General features: G+C 41.0%; 1 protein-coding gene across 1 annotated transcript; it reads left to right on the plus strand.

Annotated features, from left to right (window-relative positions):
• The first annotated feature begins 15,305 nt into the window (after window positions 1-15,305).
• Window positions 15,306-16,550, plus strand: LOC120447702. The gene is made up of 3 exons (XM_039629231.1): window positions 15,306-15,330; window positions 16,116-16,223; window positions 16,471-16,550. The coding sequence occupies exons 1-3, from the start codon at window positions 15,306-15,308 to the stop codon at window positions 16,548-16,550; spliced, it is 213 nt and encodes a 70-aa protein (XP_039485165.1).
• The last annotated feature ends 5,083 nt before the right edge of the window (window positions 16,551-21,633 follow it).

Here is a 21,633-nt window from a genome sequence, read left to right on the forward strand (position 1 = left end):
GGAGCACGAGCAGGAGGAGGAGGAGCACATGGAGGGGTGACACATGCCCCACAAATATGCCACATGCCACATGGCAGCCGCCAATGCACTTTATTGAAATTTATTAATAGCTCGAAACCGCGCACCACCCACACATTCTTAAGGATGATGCGGGGTAGTCCACCGATAACTGGATGAAGATTCCTCGACTTCTACTTGCCAAGATTCCAGATCCAAGATCGCGCTGGCACAGGGGAAAAACGAGAAATGCAGACATAATTTACAATTATTTCAAGGACACTTTACATAAGGAACGAGTTTCAGTTGCGCACAGATTTTCTACCTAGAGATGGGCACAATATCTGTTGTTTAGGTTGGGACATGTGATCTAAGCCAATTATTAAATATATTCAATAATAGCAAACCAAAAGCTGAAATAAGGATTATATTTTATAATATTACACTAAATTTCTTTATTATTAGAAACGATTATATTTTTATTAAAGCTTAAAGTAATTCTAAATTTTTCGTATATTAATGACAAAAGTCTAATAGAACCAGAACCTTCTCCACATGATGGGATTACCCATCTCTAAATGGAGGTGCTCCTCTTATATCTCAGCTTCTGCCTCGGCTGCCATTGACTTTGCTATGCGTAAATGAGTTAAAGGTATGAATGTCATAGCAATCTCGATCTCAATCCTACTCGAGCGTCGCTTCACTCACATGATTTAGCTGCAGTTGCAGTTGCAGTTGCCATCGGTTGTTTTTGTTCTTGTTCTTGTTGTCGTTGTCTCAGTGTGTGCATTAAGTGAAAAATTGCAATTTTAACGCCCGCGTTAATTTACAGACACTCGCCTCCCCTTGGCCAACTCCTCTTGAATCTGCGCCCGCCTCTGTCCTGGATGGATGGATGGCTTTGGCTTTGGCTTTGACTTGGGCTCTGCGGAACAACCGCCATCGGCCGTCATTGCACCACTGCATTGTACACTGAAAACTATCTTTAAACATATGTTTTTTGTTCTACTTAATAGGTTTTGCTTTACAATTGCTGATAAAGTGAGTAATAATTTTGTTTTAATCAATTTGTATTTATATTGTGTATCTATTCATATTTATTAGCTTTGATAAGATAGGAGCTAGCAAAATAAATAGCATAGTACTTGTGATAAAACACCACAAAAATCTGCATTATTTTTATTTGATTTTTTTAATTTTTATTTTATTTTTATTTATTTATTTATGATCAGTAGCATCTTTTTAAAGAATAAGGTTTTCTAATTAACCAATCTTTGTCAAAAAATAAATGAGAACTTGTAAAGAAAGATATTGTAGAAAGTGAACTTGTAATGCTACCTTCAATTTAATTTCTAGTAGTTGTATAGAACGCCTTGACCTGCGTACAATACGGTACCATAATTTCTGCGAGTGTACCCACACAGTGTGGTCCCTGTCTTGGTAACTCCCCGGAACGAAGGATGAAAGCGGGCGTGGAGTGGGATGGGTGCATGGAACGTGTTGTCGGGTGCCCAGACATCGGTGTACCCGGTGGTGTACTGGCTTTGGACTTTGGGGCTCCAACTTGCCAACTGACCGTCCTGAAGGTAAACCAGTGCAGTGTCATTGTTGTTGTTTTGTCTGTTGTCTGTTGCCGGTTGTTGTTGCTCGTTGTTGTTGTCTCTTGTTGTCGGTTGTTGGGTGCGTTGTCATTGCCAAGGCTCCACCTCTCATGCCGTCTCTGTCTCCGCTTCAGTTCTCCCGTCGCCCGTCTCTTTCTATGGGCATAACCCTGACATTGGCGCTCGCTTCTATCGCAGAACATTCCATCGCCGGCACATAATTTGTAAATATTGCCATGCATACACAAAAGCCTTCGTGTTGCGATTTATGACTCGAAATTGATCACGATGATCCTACCATTTCGCCAGAGAAACCTTAAGAGGGGATCGGTGTTATACCTCGACCCGTATTGAATTCCAATGTCAAATCCATGTCATCGACGACATCCACCAACAGCGGGATGCTCATAATGATGATCGTGATGATCGTGTGATATGGTTTATTGACGAGGGGTGTTGTCAATATCTGTTTCGCGTCTCCGGCAGGTGAAAAAGGATATCGGGGAGGGAGGGGAATCCTTCACTAAATTAGCAAGAATTTTCTGTCCATTCGAGCGGCTTAAGATACAAAAAGATCGTACTGTGATGGCATTTTAAGTATGACGAAGGAAGAGCCAAGCTTGTTCGCAAACAAGTTAATTCTGTTAAGTTCTTGATCTGACTGAGAATTTCCTGCTTAGTTATTCAACTAACAAACTTAATACTTACAAGACTGCAGATAATAGTATATCAAATATTAATACATTTCTTAAATATTATTTATTATCAATAGTTTTATTAGAAAACATTTACCGGAGTAGAAGTCATGCCTCACTCCTCCATTTTGACTAATCTTATTATACAAACTGATCTTTTTCGAAGCACTTCGATCAGTTACTGATCCCCACACTTCACTTGACCGCTTCATTTGACAATCTGCTACCGATCTTCATCCCCCATTTAATTTCATATGCTTCCATAGATTTTGATCGATTATTCTTCTTGAGTGATCGTGTAAGTCCCTTTTTTTTCGGCCATTTCTAAACATTTTTCTTTTTAGATAAGTCAGCTATTTTGACTGATCCATAGTTCCGTGATCGATGACAGATCCACTTTCGTGAAGATCACTCTACTGTCTTCACCTGTCCACACCTGTGGGCACCTGAACACCCGGACACCTGGACATCCGGACGAGAAATACGTGATCAGTGGAGTCAGGCGAGATCAGTAAAGCAATTTGCTGAGTTACGATCACTTAACAGGCCATAAGAGATCGCTCGACACGTTATATAAACTCGTGGTGCCTCCCCAAGTTGGCGGGTCGAGTCGAGTCTATAAAACTATATGACAAGCAATTCAGTTTTTTTTGAACCCAACTCGAAATCCATCTCCCCCTTCAATTTGGGGACGAATGCTCGGGTTAAATGACAATATGTGGCCGCTTGGCAATTAAATGTTTATATTACTTTTCACACTTTGATTTCGTTATGGTTATTGGCTGTCTTCTCTGGTTCTTCCGATCAGCGGATCATGATCATGGGGTTATAAAAAGATGTGTTCCGTTATGTGAGCTCGAAATGTAACTGATTTATGGACAGCCAATCGGTTTGTTGGCCTTTCCAGAGTAACAGAAACAGATTTTAAAAGTGCCCAACAAAGAGCCGAAAAAAAAGGAACGTAAATTAAAAGTAAGAGAAGGAGAGATGCCAAAGACAAAAGATATACATATATACTTAATATATAATGTCTGCCTGATGCTTCATCGGTGTTTACATATATGGCCGATCCGGCAAGCAAATTATTTGATATGTACCCATGCACATACATAAGCGAACAGTTGCAGACCCGGCTTCAAGTGGGATATCGTATATGGATGTATGGTGGATGGTAGATGGTAAATGGTAAATGGTAAATGGTAAATGGTATATGGTATATGAAATCGCTGTCTGGAACTGAGACTGTGTCTCGGTCTGAGTTGCTGGCTAATTTAAGCGAGGACAACACCTCAACTCATATTTAAAGGCAGCTAAATCAGAACGAAGCAGGCGGTGTGTATCTGCGTTTATGTGGAAGCCCAGGCCTCGGATTCGAATTCAGATCCCCAAGATCCCCAAGGCTCCGGGTCCCCGGTCCCCAAGTCACCCAATGCGTCGTGGATGACGCCGTCGCTGTCTGCTCGGTTTGTATATAGAGTTGCAGGAAGTCGAGTAACAGATGCCCTGTAAAGAATGGCTTAGTAAGAAATATATAAAAGTATGTAAATAAAAAGTTAAATATCAACAGAATTGTCTTAAAACAAAGTGAATTAATAATTTTGTAGTTTATTTTGTATATTTTTATGAATGAAATGAAATTATAAGAAATCATTTTAAAAACACGAATATAAGATTTTTAAACTATGTCTTGTTTTATTGTAAATTATGAATTAAATATTATATTTTATTAAATGTTTATTATTTCAAGTGCTCAGATACCGATTAGCCAATATACCCAAAAAACACAGGCAGCCCACTGCAGAAAAAAATTAAACACATAAGTAAACGGGGAAAAAAACAAGAACGAAATACAATAAAATTATAAAAAAGAGGCAGCAGCGGCAAAATCGATGCAGCCGGCTAAGTTAAAAACGAAAACCAACCGAATAAACAGAAATAAAAAGAAATAAAGCGAGCCGCAGTAAAGGAGGAGGAAAACGAAACCGAAAGAGCAGCCCAAGAAGTCAGGTTGGGGGCAAGGCCAGCGGGGCGTATGAGTGATATCAGAGAGCGTTGAACAATGAACCGAAGTCGACGAGGGCCCAAAGGCAGCGAAATTAAGAAACCAACAAATTCATCCAGAAAAGTAGTCAATAAAGTGTCGACAATGCGCCCAACAACCGAGTATATCCGAGTATCAACAAAAACAACAGGCGAATAAAATGAACACACAAAATCCAAGAGCGCGCCACAAAAAAAAAAGGGAAGGCAGCGAAAACCGTCAAAAAGCAGCGGGCATAAACAGCAGGGGCGTGGCAAAAGGGGCGCGGGGCACGGGGGCACCCAGGAGGGGTTAGCCAACTGGCCACCAAGTCAACACTCACACACAGACACACACAGATACAAACGAACAAAAAAAAAAAAAAAAAAAAACTAAACTGAGGACGATGAAGGCGAAGGCAAGAAAATCAATTGAGCGATCAAGTGTCTTGAGGCGAAACAGAAGGTGGAATAAATAAAACAATAACGATGATAATGAAGTTAAAGTGAATTTTTGATGAATACACCGACGAGGCGTGTCCCCACTATAACAGACGAACTGAATACAACAGAATAACCGAAGAGAACCCAGTTACTCAGAGCCCAGTACCCAGTAGTCAGTACTCAGTATCCAGAACGCAGAACACAGAACACAGAACACAGAGCAGGGTGAACCAAAACCACGCTCAAGTACTCCAAAGTCCGGACATCCGGCCGGTGGTTAAGTGAATTTCAATTGAGAAGAAGTCTGCAAAAAAACCGGTGATAGCAGAACACATCCATGCGTTCCGATTCCGATTTTCAGCATGTGTTAGCATTTCAATTAGTTTAACTACCTAGCAGCAGGTGGGGTCCGAAATAAATCCAAAATATAAAATAAAGGCGAAACGAGATCAACACAAGTCAACGGCAATGTCGCCAATGTAAATTTCACAAAAAGCTCAAAGCGAAGCACACGCAAATTAGCAAAGTGTCAAAAAGTTGTGTGCCCAAGAAATGTGAGCTGAAGAAAGTTTTTCCCAGCTTGTATTTCAGTTGCAGCAAATGAAAATCATAATCTTGGTTGTATAAAATATATATTTAACTATTTACTTTTACTTTTAAACCAGAGCAGGCAGTTATAATAACTATAATTGCATCTATATTCATTCCGAAATAAAATTTGTATAAAATTGCATGTTTTTTGAAGCAGGACCCAACCCTTTTATTTTCTCGAGAGAACTTACCTGTTTTGCGACGAACTTAAAGTTTACTTGGCATGCGCAATTCCGAGAAAAGTGAGAAGGAGCCCAGGACGAAGACGAGTCAAGTTGGCGACAACTTTCATGGCGCGAGGTCACAGAATTTCCACAAGGTTTTCCACCATCCTTTTCGCTTGGCAGCAGAACAAGTGCAAAAACTAAAGGCACGATAAATATACTGTAGACTCAATAGAAAATATATATATGCACACGAATATGTGTGCTTGTGATGTTTGCATTGGTGAGCTCGGAAAGTTTGATATTTCCTTTTATTGAAAATGCACTTTGGTGCCATGTAAACTTTGCAATCAAAGTCAACGCGATATGGTGGAAAGAGGGGGTATTGCTGAGGGGGGGACATAATGTGGGGTGACTGCTATGTCTAACGATATAATGGCAACGACGACGGTAACCAGACATTAGGAAAGAGACCCACATGCACTAGAAAATATTTGTTGAATATATTATGATCTAATATGTTCCAGGAGAAAAACTTTGCATTAAAGATGTGTGTATACCTAATGGTTCTTTAAGAAATTCTTAGTTGCTTAACATATAATTATATTTTTCATTAAAACTTATTCATTAAAAATCAGCACAGCAAATAGCAAACACATGGCATAGCGTGTTGCTTATATATAATTACATTAAATTTACATTTAAATATATTAGTTTAATTTGTTATGGAGCGTTATTCATTTGCTTAAATTATAATTATACATAATAACTCTATTATAAGAAGTAGAATGCAACTAATTGCATTTTTCTTAAAAGATTACCTCTTTAAAAGAGCAAATGCTGTTCATTGCTTGTATGCTAAATTTTTCCCAAGTGTAAATCTATCTACCGCCTATCCTGCTCCTAGTTGCTCCTACTGTTCTATTCGGTTTGACTTTCGGATTGCATACATCGCAGGAGGCATAAATAGAGTCCCCCAATAACAGCAACAAACAGACAGGAGCCACATCCACATCCACATCCACATCCAAGTTGGGGCTTCCTATTTTTAGTTTTGCATTCCGCAAACGTTGCTTCACCCATTCGCTCTACCTGTCTCCCCATTGGAGGGCCCCCCCCCCCTCGTTACTCCCACTCCTTCCCCCCGTGGTGGAGAATCTCCGATTCTCAGGTCGATTCTCTGGCGGAATTTCCAGCAGTTTGGTAACTCGTTTTCGTTTTATGATTTCTGCCTTGGCTTCTGGCTGGCTCGATGTCGATGCTGATGTAAACTGTACTCCCCACCTGACCATCCCGAAAATGCCCCCCGAAAAAGCCCCCACTCGGCTTGGGCTACCCCTTTTTTTTCTGGGGCTTTCCGCACAAGGCCTCTGGTCTGCCACATGCAGATTTTTTAACTGACAGTCAGTGATGCTGCGGCTTCATGGGCGGAAAAGGATTGGGACACTTTGTGAGCAACATGACATGACAGCTAGTACCTATTGAAAGGTAAACTGATGGATTTTTATATCACTTAAATGTTAAATAACTAGATAAACATTGTATTAAATTCATATTTCATAATCTAAGAAAATCCGGAAGCCACAGCAAAGTGGCATCGCCTGCGAACTTCCTAATCATTCTACCTTTCCTGGTTGCACTTGTCAGCTTGGCCCCTCGATCAATGAATTCGGGATTTGTATTCTGTGGCCAGGCCTCGATTAGGGTCGTTTCTCTGCCTCCCCCCCCCTGGGTGTGGAGTAATTTTCGATAATTTTCGATGGTGGGAGTGGGCCACATTCGTCAGAGCCTGCAGTATGTGCGCCCACTTTCCCAAACTGCAAGCCCACAATACTTCGCCCTCGAAAGTCCAACTCAATGAGCTGCCATTTTCCTTTTGTTTAGCGGGTGTTAGTCCTCGTCGGGCGCCTCGTCCTGCTCGGATTTTCTGGCCTGGTGAGAAGATTGTGTTGTGGCCTTTTTGGTTGCGAAGGGTTCGCTAACCGGTAGCCCTCTTTGTGTACCCCGCCCTCCTCTTTTCGACGAATATGACTTTGGTCTCCGGCTCGCACATGCAATGATTGCAAACAAAGCAGGCAGCAGAAATGCACACAGCACACACACCACACACACACACACACACACAGGGCAGCAGACAGGACCCTTCTCATCCTGCCCCCAAAATCCGCACCCACAAGCGAGCATATCCTGGCATATTGTTATTGCTGTTGCTGTTTGCATTTCCACCTGCAACGTCGCGTCGCATAAAATGCAATGAACCCTCTCAATCCACCAACATTCGAGACTGGCTGGTTGGGATAGAAAAGTTTATACTTGTATGTAACCCCCCATATGTGTGTGGGTGTGTGTGTATGTGTGTGTAATAGAGTCCTTGCTGTGCAAGAAGCGAGAGCGGGAAGGTCCTGATTGAAGTTGTGCATTTTTCCCCTCCATTTCCAGTCTATTTGCTTTTACTTTTTGCCATCGCCACATCCTTCGGCTGCAATTCTATTAAACAAAAGCGTTGGCAAAACGAGCTTTTAAAGGGGAGCTAAAATAATACGGCAAGTTAAAAGGTTATGATTTAATGAAGGCATTGTAATGCACATGTAATTAAATTGAAAGCTAACTGTTTGTAATTTTACAAGATACTTACAAAATGAAATATTTAGAAACCATACTTTTAACAATAACACAAGCATTATTAAAGCTTATTTAAATTTAAATGGAAGGAAATGTTTTAACTAGTAAGCAAATCTTATGTACATTTTATTTGTATAGTTGACTCTTCAAAAGTCGAATTGAATTTGGTGATCTTCGGTACTAACGTGTGATTTATGATTCACTTAACTGATTGATCCAGCACCTAAGTAAACTCTCACTTTGCTGGCTAACAACTCCCTGCCATAATCTGTTTCTTTTTTATGTTTTTGCTGTGGCAAATAGCTAAAAGCTTTGAGGGTTTTATGGCTCAGCTGCGTTTGGCGGTGGTTTTGGTGGTCAAGCCAGGCGCACCTCCACCTCTACATCCACATCAACATCATGCAACTCTTTTCATTTGTTTTATATTTCTTGTTAACTTGGCTCCAATACGAGTATAAGCAACAACAACAAAACAAAACAAAAAAGAGTACAGAAGCGAAACAATAATAATAATGAAATAATATGAAAATGTCTGCGTTTGTGCGCATTGGAAAGTTGCTTCCCCGGCTGCTGTCACTTGGTTTTGCCTCAAATATTTTTCCCTGCCCCCCCCCCCAACTCCTTTCTGCTACCAAATTTCTTTTCTTTTAGCCCCTTTTCCCCTTTCTTCACATATTTTTTTCATTTTTTTTTGTTTGTTAACCTTTTTTTTTACAGCGGCTGCGCGGGCGGCTTTTGGCGGTTTGGTCTTTGAGTGATGCTTCGGTTTCATAACTAGCCGTTTTTTGTTGTCTTTTTCTGTTACTCATTTCCCATTCCGCATAGACCCCTTTTCCCACCTTACGAACCCCCTTGGATGGCCCCCAGTTTGTGGACTTCTTCTTATTCAGTAAGTGTAGGTAATGTTTACCATTTCCGCTTGTCGCTTCGCCAACAACGGCGTGGGTACAATGAAGTTTTCGTTTCGTGAACCAAAAAAACCCCAAAAAAAAACCTTGGGGTTACGGGGGGTATGAAATAGGTACGCGTTATATGAGATGCATGTCACAGTTTTTTTTGTTTTTTTTCGGTATCACTGCTGCTGCCACCGGAATCTCCATTTGCCTAGCGGTAAAGTCAAGCTAACACCAAAACAACCAAGGCGTGCCAAGGAAATAGAAAGTAGCTGAAGTATCTGAAACTGTAGAGAACGCTACGGTGTGAAGGAAATTTCCATTTAAAGCTATCCTTGATTCTGCAATATATCCATTCAGATTAATCGATTCGAATTGTTGCTCGTAAATCGCCGGTGGATTTAGTATCGTCGCCTATAAATGCTTTGGTGTCAGTTGAACGATGTTCCATCATCAAAAGGCAAAACGACTACAACAACAAGTCGTAAACGTTTTGTTAATTATTTCAAATTTAAGTTTTGATTCAGATACGGGGCACTAGAGAGGCTGTTTGCTGTTGTTGTTGCTGTCTGGATGTTGTTGCAATGTTCGGACAATGCCAGCGGCAATCTGCCAACATCCAAAGTGCAACAAGGTGGATACATGGAAATATCTAGGAGATACCCTGGAACTTGTGGGATACATCGGAATTAGGGAACTACTTTAAAATGAAATGATTTATAGATATATATAATTATATTTTATATTTTATATTTTATATTTTTTATTCTAATTTAATATAGCAATGTTTAACTGTCATTACGTTCATATTTTATTAAGTAAATCAAGTGGCTTAACGATTATATATGGATAGAAAGTTAATTGAACGTTTTGATCTGTGCAAATTACAGACTCCAAGTACAGATCGACACTACCCAACTGATAGAGTAGAGTATCGAAGCCACATCAGTTCAAGTGGCCTCATTACGTTCAAACATATTTCATATGCCAGCGGCACAAAACAATAATAAAAGTTTGCTACGTTTTTATTTGGTGGTCTTCTTGTTATGGTTGTTGTACTGCCCATTGTAGTTGCTATTGTTGTTGTCATAACTGTGCATTATTGTTGTTGTTGTTGCTGTTGCTGTGGCTGTCCGGTGAAAGTAATCAACAGCAGCAACATACACATCAGCAGCAACAGCAACAGCAGCAAAAGCAACAGCAGCAACATTAAGACGAGGTAAACAAACTAAGAAGCAGAATGAGCTGCGCTACACTCGCCGAAAAGTCTGGCAAGTCTGCAAGTCAGACAACAAGCAAATGCGATTATGAGCATTTCTAATTGAAATCCGAGCGAAATGGAAGACTGCAATTGGGCGCCGGGGGTGGGGGCCAAATGAAATTTCATTAAAAACGTTTGCACTAATAAAATAAATGCTACAGCGGGCAAAAAAATAAAAAACAAATAAGAAAAAAAATGGAAAAAAATGAAGAGCAGCGAGGAAAACAAAAAGCAAAGGCACGGGTAAAAAGAAAAAGAAACTGAAACGAGGTCAAGCGAGGTCAACTCATTTCATGTACCCAACCCGAACTACTTCATACTCTACTAAATATTTGTATGACGACGACGAGGCGGAGATTCATTTGTGCTTGGGTGTGCGTGTATGGGTGAGTATCTGTGTGTTTGTGTGTGTGTATGTGTGTCGGTGAATGGCCATTGGAAGTGCAGTTCAGCTTTGGAACGCCAAGCTTGCCATGCATACTTGCGGGTTAAGGGGGCCGTCAGGGGGTTAAAAGGGGGCGCCCGACAAAGGGGGTGTGGCTGGGGCATAAACTAAATCAAACAAAAGGCAAAAGCTAAGTAAAAATGTGGAGCGACGATGGGAGGAGCACTTCAATTGAGTTTTACATAGATTTGTCGCTGTTGTGTTGCCTTTTCAGCAGTGATACTCTGCGCAAAGGGTTAAAAAACAATTAGGGAAACTGTAAAAAATAAAATAAAATTATATAAGATATATAACATATAAATATATATGTATGTATGTTTGTATGATGTTTTATACGAAGTACTTACTTTAATTTTGTAAGATAAATATGTGCTTTCATATTATCAATAATTATTATACACTTATTTATAAATTTATTTAATGCTTTCCCCAAAGTTAGTATTTTATTCATATAATATATAATAGTTTTAAGTGCATTAGACTCGTCGGTTTTCCTCGATTTTCCCGCTGGACAGTTGCTGTTTGGTGTTGTTTTACTTTTGTTGTTGATTTGATTTCCAACTATTTCTCTTTTTGAGGGCACAGCGATGGCGACAAAATGCACAACAACAACAAGAGCAGCAGCAAAGCAACAGAAACTCGTTCGCTTGTGTTGCTGTTGCTGATGTTGATGTTGATGTTGATGTTGCTGCGGTGTCAGGGCAGCAGCAACGCCGCAGCAGCAGCAACATCGCAGCAGCAGCTCTGCAGCAGCAACATCAGAGCGGCAGCAGCAGTCATGACTTGGCAAATGCGCTCGCCAACATTATCGTCTTGACCATCTCGTGAACTTCATTTGCAAGCGTTGAGCGGGGGGTCGCCGCAAGAGGGGAACCAAAGTGGGCGGAAAAGGGGGGGCCAAAGTGGGCGGTAGGAGGCAGGGCCAAGGGAGCGGCGAGGTGGGCGGTGAAATGAGGGGGGTTAGGTGGGCAAACATATTCACAGCACAGCAGAGCAAGTGTTGCCAACTTTATGGCATTTACAAACACAATTACATCAGCTTCTTTGCTGGCTTCTCTTTTCGCCCGCTTCTTCTTCTCCTCCCGCTTCATCTTCTCCCCCTCCCACTATTTCTTCTTCTTCTTAGCCAACTTCAGTTGGCCTTAGCTTGGCCGTTAGCTTTTACGGAGACGGCGAAGAAGAGGCAGCTGGCAGTTGTTTGGCGATGATGAGTTAACTGTTGACCAAGTGCGCAACTAATTTGCATTGGCTGGCTGGCCGGCAGATCTTGCCAAACGCAAATCCGCGATGTGGGCCGACTTAAGCTGGGTAAATATATTTCAATCGGATGGCGATATACGAGTTGGGGATAAGTAACGGCTGGAATTGATTGATAGCAGCATCGTGAATTGAAGAAGCGGTGTCCAGTCCAGACTAACGGAAAGCCATTGAAATTGGGAAAAGCTAGTGGAAGCTGTGATTATTGCCAAACTATAACATTGTTTATAGTTTAAGAAAGTTCAACTGGAAACTTGACTTTAATTGACGATTAGGCCGAAAAAAGTAATGTACATCTTCGTTGGTTAGCTGCTTGATTAAGGATATATAAAATGTACATAAAATGTTTGTGATGGATTAAAGTCAGTTGGGTATCAACTTTCTGCAAGAAGAGGCATAATATTTGAGTATATCTGCTCTGTGTTCGTGGTAAACGAATTATTCAAACTCGTATCCCTGCTTTTCTTGCAACAGAACAATGCTTGCATTCTGTTGTTTATGCCTTCATCATCACCCCAAAGTAACATTGTGTAAGCTGTATGGTTTCATCTGGGCTAACACTCGCCCTTTCTCCACCAGGACGACAGCTGATTGTTCGAGGACCTGCGAGCAGGCTCCATTCGCCATCTGAACAATTATTGACACGTGCTCGAGCCTCCACGGCAAACAAATCGAATGTCAGGAAAAAAAGGGAGACAGGACAGGACTAGGGGGACTCCCCCCGCAGGAGATCCTGGCGAAGAAAGGAGAGCGCAGGGGAGTCCTCTTTTGCTGCCCAGATGCATTTCCGGGCACTTCAGCTGTTGATTGTGGCCTCCGTCGTCCGCCTGCTGTTTTGTTTTGTCGATATTATCTGCAATTAAATACTCAATGCACAATGCATAGAGACAGCACAAAACAAGTAAAAATTTCAATAACTAAAAACGCACATGTCCTCGCACAGGATCAACGAAAAGAAGACAAAAAAGTTAAAACGAAGGTAAGCAGGATGATGTTGACGATGATGATGATGATGATGAGTCGGGCAGATGTTTAATGAAATTTTTGTGGAGCGCGTCCTGCTGCGTCTCCTGCCTACACACACTCCATCCTCGATCCTGGATATTCTGCAGGGGTTGGGATCCTGCATTCATGTATATACTGTATATGCTATATATACAATATATTCCCCCGATATTATCCCCTAAATACCGCCTGTCAATCGAGCGGGGAATAGGAGAACGGGGAGCGGAACGGGAACGGGAACGAGAGAGTTGCTTCCTGCGCAGTTTGCGGCTCATCAGCGTCACCAGTTTAAGGAGATCTTGTTGTTCTGTTATCATACAACCCCTGAAACAGGACACAAAAGGTCGCGCATGCGCATTTCTATCTCCTTCTCTCCTTACCTCTCTCTCTCCCACTCGCTGGGCTAATTGGTTGCTCTGACACGCGTTATGGGTTTTTGAGTAGGCAACTAAAACACGAAAGGTGAATATCAAATGCTACACAGCGAGAAAAGTTGTCTAATGTTTTTATAATGCCACTATGTTATGACACACTTTTGTAATATTTTTAGACTGTTTTTAATAATAAACTAAATAAATGTCGAATAAAATCTCTAGCTAATTTTATATAATTTATAAAAAGTAAGATTTGTTTCTCTCTCTGCAATCATCGAACTGGCAGCCCGTTTTCCCTACTTCTTGCGACCTACGCAATAAAGAAACCTTTTCAGTCCCATTTTCTGCCCCTTAACACATTTTCCCATTCTTGGTTTGTTGATTTCCCCTCTGGAAAGGTGCCACAATGGAGGCACAGAGAGAAGAAAGCATTAGAATGGCATTTCTTTCATGAATGGATCGCATTTTCTTTGCTTTGCCGTCCGCTGTTCTGTTCTATTTTGTTCTTCTTTCTGGAGAATGTTGGAAAACTCTGGTCGATCGACGATTGTCGTGTGTAAACAGCGTGCAAAGCGGTCATAAAAATGTGGCCAGCGGCACTCGAGGTCACATGATTAGTGTCACATTAGTTGAAGGAGTTGTGAGGGGGTAGTTTCGAGTGGGGGGAGGAAAAGGTAATGGCCAGAGGATGGGTGAATTAAGCAGTCGGCTTTATATCAAAAGCCAGAAGAGGGAAACCCATGCAGTGGCTTTTACATACTCGAGCTGTGAAATATATTCCTGGTCTTATTGCTAAAATATGTATGTCGGCAGCAAATTATGAATGCAATATGCGAAATTAAATCACCCTAATTTGTGTAATGTGTTGGAAAACGTCACGCAATTTATTTGTTTTAAAAAACATGGCCACCAAATATTTATAAATATTATTTATAATATTATAATTTATACAAGAAGTTATCATTATGATGGTTAAACTAATAGAACTTAAAAGTTTCCTGATTTGTACTTTAATACTTTGATTTGTAAATTCAATACTTTAATAGTTTTTAATAATTTAGGTATAGAAACTTTTTGGATTGTCCAAATTAACATATTAACTTATTCACGTCTTTTGTTTTTCGACTTCTAGTTATTCTTTGTATAAATTAGCAATTAACACGCTTTAGTTAGATTAACACCTTTGATTATTTTTAGTATCGTTAGTCATTGCAATCGACTTCCCTTTACAGCCGACCAACTTGATCACTGAACCAATAAGCCCTCCTATGCCCTTTCTTATGTTCATAAATGTATGTCAATTATTGTTAAAATACCTCATAAAAGCTGCTCAATATTTTGCCTGCTTAAGTCCAAAGCCCACGATGCGGTTTCAGTTGTTATTGTCGATGTTTTTTTATATATTTTTTTTTTACCCTGGTCCCAGGAAGGAAACAGCCGTGACAGATGTTAAACCACATCGGGGACAGGAACCAGGATCCTGGACAATTGTAGGACCTCATTGGCAGCTTGTCGAGTGCAGCACTCTTGAGCTTAACCCTTCCGGTGCGGAAGCCCAGAACTCAAACCCCCCCTTGAAGAGTGGAAAAGGGGTGATAAAACCCATTTAATACGACCTCGATTCGAAAGTGATCGCCAGCTTTCCCAGCACCAGCGAGCTAATCAATCGAACGAATGTCTTCCGAATCAAGCCACAAATAAATTGAGAACAACACCGCTGAAGAAGCGGAAAAAAAGAAAGGCCCCCGAAAAACAAGTTAGAAATCTTTTTTGTTTTCCATTTATTTCTCCTCTTTTTTTTATTTTTTGTTTTTCAGTTGCAGCGACGTCGACGACGCATCATTAAAATATTTTCCACTCTTTGCTTGGTTGTTTGGTGTTAAATCAAAAACCACTTGAACGAAATAAAATCTTTCTCACAGTCCGCCGGTCGCACAATGGCCAAATGGTATGGATGGTATGGTATGGTATAGGGGGGCTAAACAAATTATGAGAACGTTCGGGATCAAGTCGAGAAGAATGTTTTCGTTTTTTACTCGCTTCTGCTGTGGGTTCAGTTCAGTTCATATCAACTCATATCGGCTTAGTTCTTTTGGACTCTTTTGTTGGCCGACGATGTCGTTGTTCTTAAATTGATGACAACAACATATGAAATGCTGAAGCGTGCGCTTCAAAAATGTATCTGCATAGTCGCCGGGTTCGCCGGAGATACAAAAGCGCGTACCTCGAGATACATTTCGGTGTGCTGACCGTTTTGCGTATCCGTGACGATTTCTTTCCCGTTTACCTGTGCGACACAGACCCAAAAAAACAGACAATAAATCAATAATCAAGCCGCCGAGAGACAGAGATGGGTTGCTGGATGGATGGATAGATGGATAGCTGGATGGATTGGTACGGAATCGGATTCAGAATCAACTGGCATCGAGAAGGCGAGTCTGGGGCCTTATCATCATTATTCAAAGCGAGCCACCAACGCCGCCGACACATGGAAATGGGTATAGAAAAATAATAATAATAACGAGAACAACAAACAGAGACCGAGGGAAAACAAAACACAACCAAATCGAACAAAACGAGTTCCTAGAGTTTCTAAAAACCCATAAAACGACGACGAGTTTTGATTTGATTTTCGAGATCCAATCGACTGGCATAGAACACATGTACGAGTATGTAAAAAATACATTTCAATTCACACTCATCCCATCCAACTCGGGTTCCATTAAAAAAAACCCCCATTCCCCCAGACGGACCAAACTCAAAAATGCGTGGATGCTGTGGGAGAGAGTCGGCCAGAACACATATTCTGGATGGAAACCTCGACGGAGGCAGCAACTCGTCATCGGTTGAATCGGGTCCGGGGTTTCGGATTCCACAGAGCAAGAAAAATTTAGACTAATTGTTCATTATTTAATATTAGCTATAACTTATATTTTTACCGAGGAGGTAAAGCCTTAAATGTTTGGGATATTTTTGGCGTCTATCAGACTTGTATGTCTTCGATTTATTATAATTACAAATGTCCTAAATTATTTAATGTATACATACCTTCGCGTCGTAGCTTGATTTTTAAAATATTTATTAGCACGATTTTTCTCACAGTGCAGGACGAAAGAGCAGCAAGACAGAGTCCAGTGGCAGCCCACGCCCGCGTTATGATTTTGTGGCCATTTTATAACTAACAGCATTCCAGCGGCGCCGACAACTGAGCCCAAAGTCACCAGTTCAGTTCAAGTCCCCATCCCAGGGATCCCATCCCAGTTTTAAGACCCCAACCCCAAAAAGGGCCGGGCCACACACATCGATGGTTTAGCCGATGACGACGACGATGATGACCGCTCTTTGCCGCAGGGAGGAGGAGTTGGGGGCCAAGTGCAGTGGAAACGCCGTCTGGTGACAGAAGCGGCAACGGGAGCAGAGTCCACCATCATTTGAGAAGGAGGATGTTAAGAGCCGAAGGTCCGAGCGAAACCTGTTGGGGTTATGGAACGGAAACCCACTCCTTATCCAGCCAACTCTGCAGTTTTAATACCCTTTAATGGGAGTAGAAAAGAAAAAATGAGCTAGTATCCTTACACATTTTAATTACTTTAGAAAGATAGTTCTCCAATAAAAGATTGCGATCTATATTAAAAAAGAATTTAAAATAGTTCAGCAGAATTTAATATTTTAGTATGAAAGCATAAAAAACCGCAAAAGAAGATTAAGAACGCAATAAAACGAAAATAAATATTTTGAAAAGTCGTAAACTTATAATTAGGCAATTTATTGCTAAGAATATATTTATTAAGCGTTGTGAAATGACAGAGATAAAAGCGAAATGATAAGCTGGCACAGGCGAAACCGCAAGATAAACCCCTTAGATCGTTCGGTTTTACACATAATTTAAGAGCTTATCAAAATTGGATTTTTATCGCGCTGCCAAGAGCAGCGCTTTTAGCTGAAGATACAGTTTCATGTTCGCACGAGGGGTATTTGCAAATTGGTATTGGTTTCAATGGTAGAGCGGCGCAAGTATCTGTAACTGAGTATCTAAGTATCGAAGTATCTGAGTATCTTATTATCTAAGTATCGAAGTATCTAAGTATCTTAGTATCTAAGAACCTTAGCATTGAAGTACCTAAGTATCTGAGTAACATTTCCCTGAACTGGAGTGAAGATACATATCTATCTACAGATAGTCTGCGCCCCACATTCCACACGTGGCCCCATCCGCTTATCACCAACCACTGCGTGCACCAGATACAATTTGTATCTGTATCTGCGGTCGACTTTGCTGTTGCTTTATGGCCTCTTTCCAATTGTCTGCAGGTCCACACTGCGGCTCACATGTTTTGTATAATTATCGTGGTTAATGTCTCCGCGCTGGCTGGCTGATAAAACCTTTTATCAGTTTTGGTTTTCATGTTTCGCTTCGCTTTTTGTTTTCTGTGCTTTGTTTTTTTTTTTGTGTGAGTTGTGTGCTATTTGCCTTTTAATTAAGTTGAACAAAAAATATTGTCAACGCATTCTTTAAGTTGACAACAATTTCAGCCCCATTTTGACCTTGAGTCGAGTAACAGCAAATAGCTGCAAAACGCGATCAGTCCAAAAGATACACTGTATCTGCGGCGAATCAACTTTCAACGCAACTCAGTCTCGTGAAAATGAAAGTCGGAATATTTTGCAAACAAAAATTTAGTAATAACGGCTGCTCAAAGTGCAGTGCGGCCCAAAACAAAGTTATTACGGCCTAAGCTTTGTTTGCCTTTCTGGCTCATGGCAAACAAAAAAAACCCACATGGCCAGATCGGCCCCAGATTTGCCCCAGCATCAGTATCTATTTTTTTTCTTTCTGTTTTTAGCCTCAGCATTAGCCCCCAACCACATGGCCAAATTGCAGAGTTGCCGGCCAGGAGTTGCCCAATCTCGGCTAAGATGCTGCATAATTAGCTATAATTTGTGAGCCAAACAAAGTGAAAGTCCAGGCTGAACTCCAAACTCCAGATGGGATCATCTATCGCTCGGCTCAATCGCGGTTTCATGGCTTCATCTGCAAAACGGACGAGTTGCCATCGTTGGATGTCAAAGGAGCAACTGCAAATTGGCAGACATGCAGATGAGACATTTTCGGGAGTCATAACTGTATAGGCAATGGTTTTCCCAATCGAATTCGTAAATTGGTGAAGCAAAATTACAGGGGTATGCAAACATAGCGTGTTAGCAGATTATCACTATTATTTGTTAATATTTATATAGAGGTAGTCAAATAATCATTGAATATAAATGTTTGATATTTTGCTATATTGTTCAGTTATTATTTATTTATTACAAGTTTTTTCCGGCTTTCCATTGTGTGTGAATAGTTTTTTATGCTTTAATAGTTTTTAATTTTGAGTTTCAATTTAAATGTTATGTTTTATGATCAGTTGGTTGCATATGGTTTAGCCCAATAAATGCTGCTATTATAGGCCTTCGATAATTTGATTTCCAAGTTTATTTTCCACGGTCATAAAGAAGTGATTTTATATGACCCGCAGAGCAAGAAAAGTGAGTGATAAACGATGTCAAGCTCAGATTTTATTGGACTTTTCCAGACCTTTTTTTCAGTCATTCGGTTGTGTCCGATCATCGAAAGCCGCATCATTATGATCATTGTCATGGTGGTGATCATTAGAGTGGCCCACAAGAATGCATTTGCATGTGTCCGGCATCAACAGCTCCATTTCCATTTTCATTTCCATTTCCATTTCCAGCTCTAGCTCCACAGGCACAGATGCAGATACAATCATAGGCACAAAGCATTTTTCCACTCGTGATCGCTGTGCGTCTTTTGAGTTTGTGTGTCAGTTGCATTTACAGCTATGACAAAAAAGCATTTCTAAGTTTTTCATCTCTATTTTATGATCCAGCTAACGGTTTTCGGGGCCATTTCTCGATGATTAAAACTCTTTCTTCGTCATACAAAGTCGTCTGTTTCTGGTGCCTAGCCGAGAAGTGACTCTGTTTTAAGTACAACAATAAATCGAGACTTAAGGATGGAATGGAAAACTGGGGGAGGGGAAGGGAGGGGGGATAAGCCACCACCACCCACGTAACGGGCGAAGACAACTTCATAATTCACTCAAGAGAAGTTGTTTTTTTTGTTTTGTTGTTCAGCCGTTCAGCTGGGCTTCAATCTCAATCTCAGCCTACGGATGAATCGCAAAGTACATAAGTAGGTGGCGGGCTATATGGCTATCCATGAGATACTTGGTGCGTATAGGAATTGTGCTCAATTTCCACAGACACACACTGTGACAATTGGGGGGCCTTATCAACACAGAAGCATCAACTTGCACAGCATGCTTTTATCTCTCTCTCAGTTTGAGTCGTTTGAGAACAGGCGTTCAGAAGTGGCCAGCAGCTCCATTCCACTCACAGAAATCGGGGGCTACAAACTGTGCGATTGGAGGCGTACGAGAGTATATAGGTTTTATTTTCTTTCTTTTTCTTCTTGTTGCTGGAAACGCAGCTCTCGGGTTCTCTCGGTTACTCAACGCTGGGTTCTCGGTTCTCGGTTCTGGATTCATCGTACTCATGGGCTCATGGGATGTATAATATGTGCGCCTCTTTCTCTCCACTTGCCAGCAGTTGCCAGCACTTGCCAAATAGCACGGCAGAGCACGGGACGAGAAGTGCGAAAACTGGAAATGGAGGAGCTGAGTTGCAGCTCACAAAGGCCACAGGGAAGCCCAAACTCACACACACACGCACATTCCGTATCATATTTAAGCCATAAGCCAAAGGAAGTCCAGGAAGGAGGCTGTAATTCAGGGAACGCCGGAAGGAGAAGGGCAGTTCGCTCTGAGACAAGCGCAAATGAATCGAAATGAGGCGAGATGCAGGCACAGAAACAGCAGCTAAAGCAGAAGCTCCCACAGTGAAAACTCCTTAAAGGAAATCTATCTAATACATAAACAAATGTATCTTTGAAGTACTTGTAAAGTAAAGTACTCTTATTTCTCTTAAATACTATTTTTTTTCTACATTTCAAGTTCCTTTGCATGCATACGATGCATCTTAGGCAGTGTCCACTGTACCGAAACCCGGGTCCCAGTGCCTCTGTCCCCATATCTGTGTCTCTGTTGCTGTTTCGGTGCTCGGTTGGTTTTTAGTCTCGGCCACTTGGCGGCTGTGTGTGCGAACTGAGTTTCGCTGGGCTGAGTGTGAGCAGCTTAAAAAGCAGCGACTGCCACTCCAGCCCCTCCCTCGAATGACCCCCTTTTCCCTGATTTTCCCCGCCCCCTTCAGAATACAGAATTCCCAAAGAGAAGCTTCTAATGCATCGGGGCTGTCGTCGTAATAAGCGCAGTTTTTGTTTGGAAAAAAACAAGCAAGAAAATTACGACAAATGGAGACGGGGAGAACCGGGAAAATGTGGGGTCTTCAAGATTGCACTCTGGAAATATATATGTATGTATATAGGTTGTGTATGGAAACCGAACTATATGCATGTGCTTGTATATCTGATGGGGGAATCATTCAAATTTGTTGAGTTTTCTTTGCGAGCAAAAGTTTCAGCTGCAAACTCAGTGACAATGAAGCCATCCCACAAAAACCCTCCAAGTAAGAAGTTTTCCTCGAGTTTTCGGTGACTGCAAGGGGGGTTTCAACTTTATCGTGAAAACTCAAAGTATGCACTTAACACAGTTTCATCAACTCGGCGTCTCCTCAACGCTCTTACTCCGCCAAATGCTGAGAATATCGCTCGTTTTCAATAAAAATAGCTTAAAATTGTAACAGGCGAGCAGCGGAGAAAATGTGAGAAGTCCGTGGAGAACGAGGAGAAACGGAGAGACAAGTGCCAAATGATGATGCTGGGAAATTGCTCTGCTCTGTTCCCGGTTTTGGTTTTGGTTTTGGTTTTAGTTTTAGTTCGAGGGGAAGTGCAACGATGACTTGAAAGTTTTTGTGTGCCAAACTTGGTTCTGTAGAGAGAGGCAGTGCACTGGCAGAAAATCAAAGCAAAGTTGTGAAAGATTTTTGTGAAATTAAAAAGATATGCAGATAAAAATGGGAAGTCAAACTGGCTTTAAAATATAGTGAAGGAATTTTAAAAGAGAAAATTTGTAGTTATAAAAATTTCTTCAAAATTAAAAGAAGAGATTTACAATTGAATTTTTTTTGGTTGAGCGTTGAAGTTTTTTATTATTTATTGCCTAGCCTTTTTAGAAAATTAAATGTAATAATATTTGTATACCTTTTTTCCCAAGTATTTTACATTCTTAAAGGATCTACTCTCAG

Source organism: Drosophila santomea, chromosome 3L, assembly GCF_016746245.2.
Source record: "Drosophila santomea strain STO CAGO 1482 chromosome 3L, Prin_Dsan_1.1, whole genome shotgun sequence".
In the NCBI taxonomy this organism is placed as follows: domain Eukaryota; kingdom Metazoa; phylum Arthropoda; class Insecta; order Diptera; family Drosophilidae; genus Drosophila; species Drosophila santomea.

What these genes read in the sequence shown, in the direction of transcription:
- LOC120447702 (XM_039629231.1), top strand. Translation starts at nt 15,306, where the DNA reads ATGGCCAAATGGTATGGATGGTATG. An exon ending in CAAATGGTATGGATGGTATG is followed by an intron (nt 15,331 to 16,115) that starts GTATGGTATAGG and finishes CCATTCCCCCAG; the next exon opens with ACGGACCAAACTCAAAAATG. An exon ending in CTCGTCATCGGTTGAATCGG is followed by an intron (nt 16,224 to 16,470) that starts GTCCGGGGTTTC and finishes TTTTTCTCACAG; the next exon opens with TGCAGGACGAAAGAGCAGCA.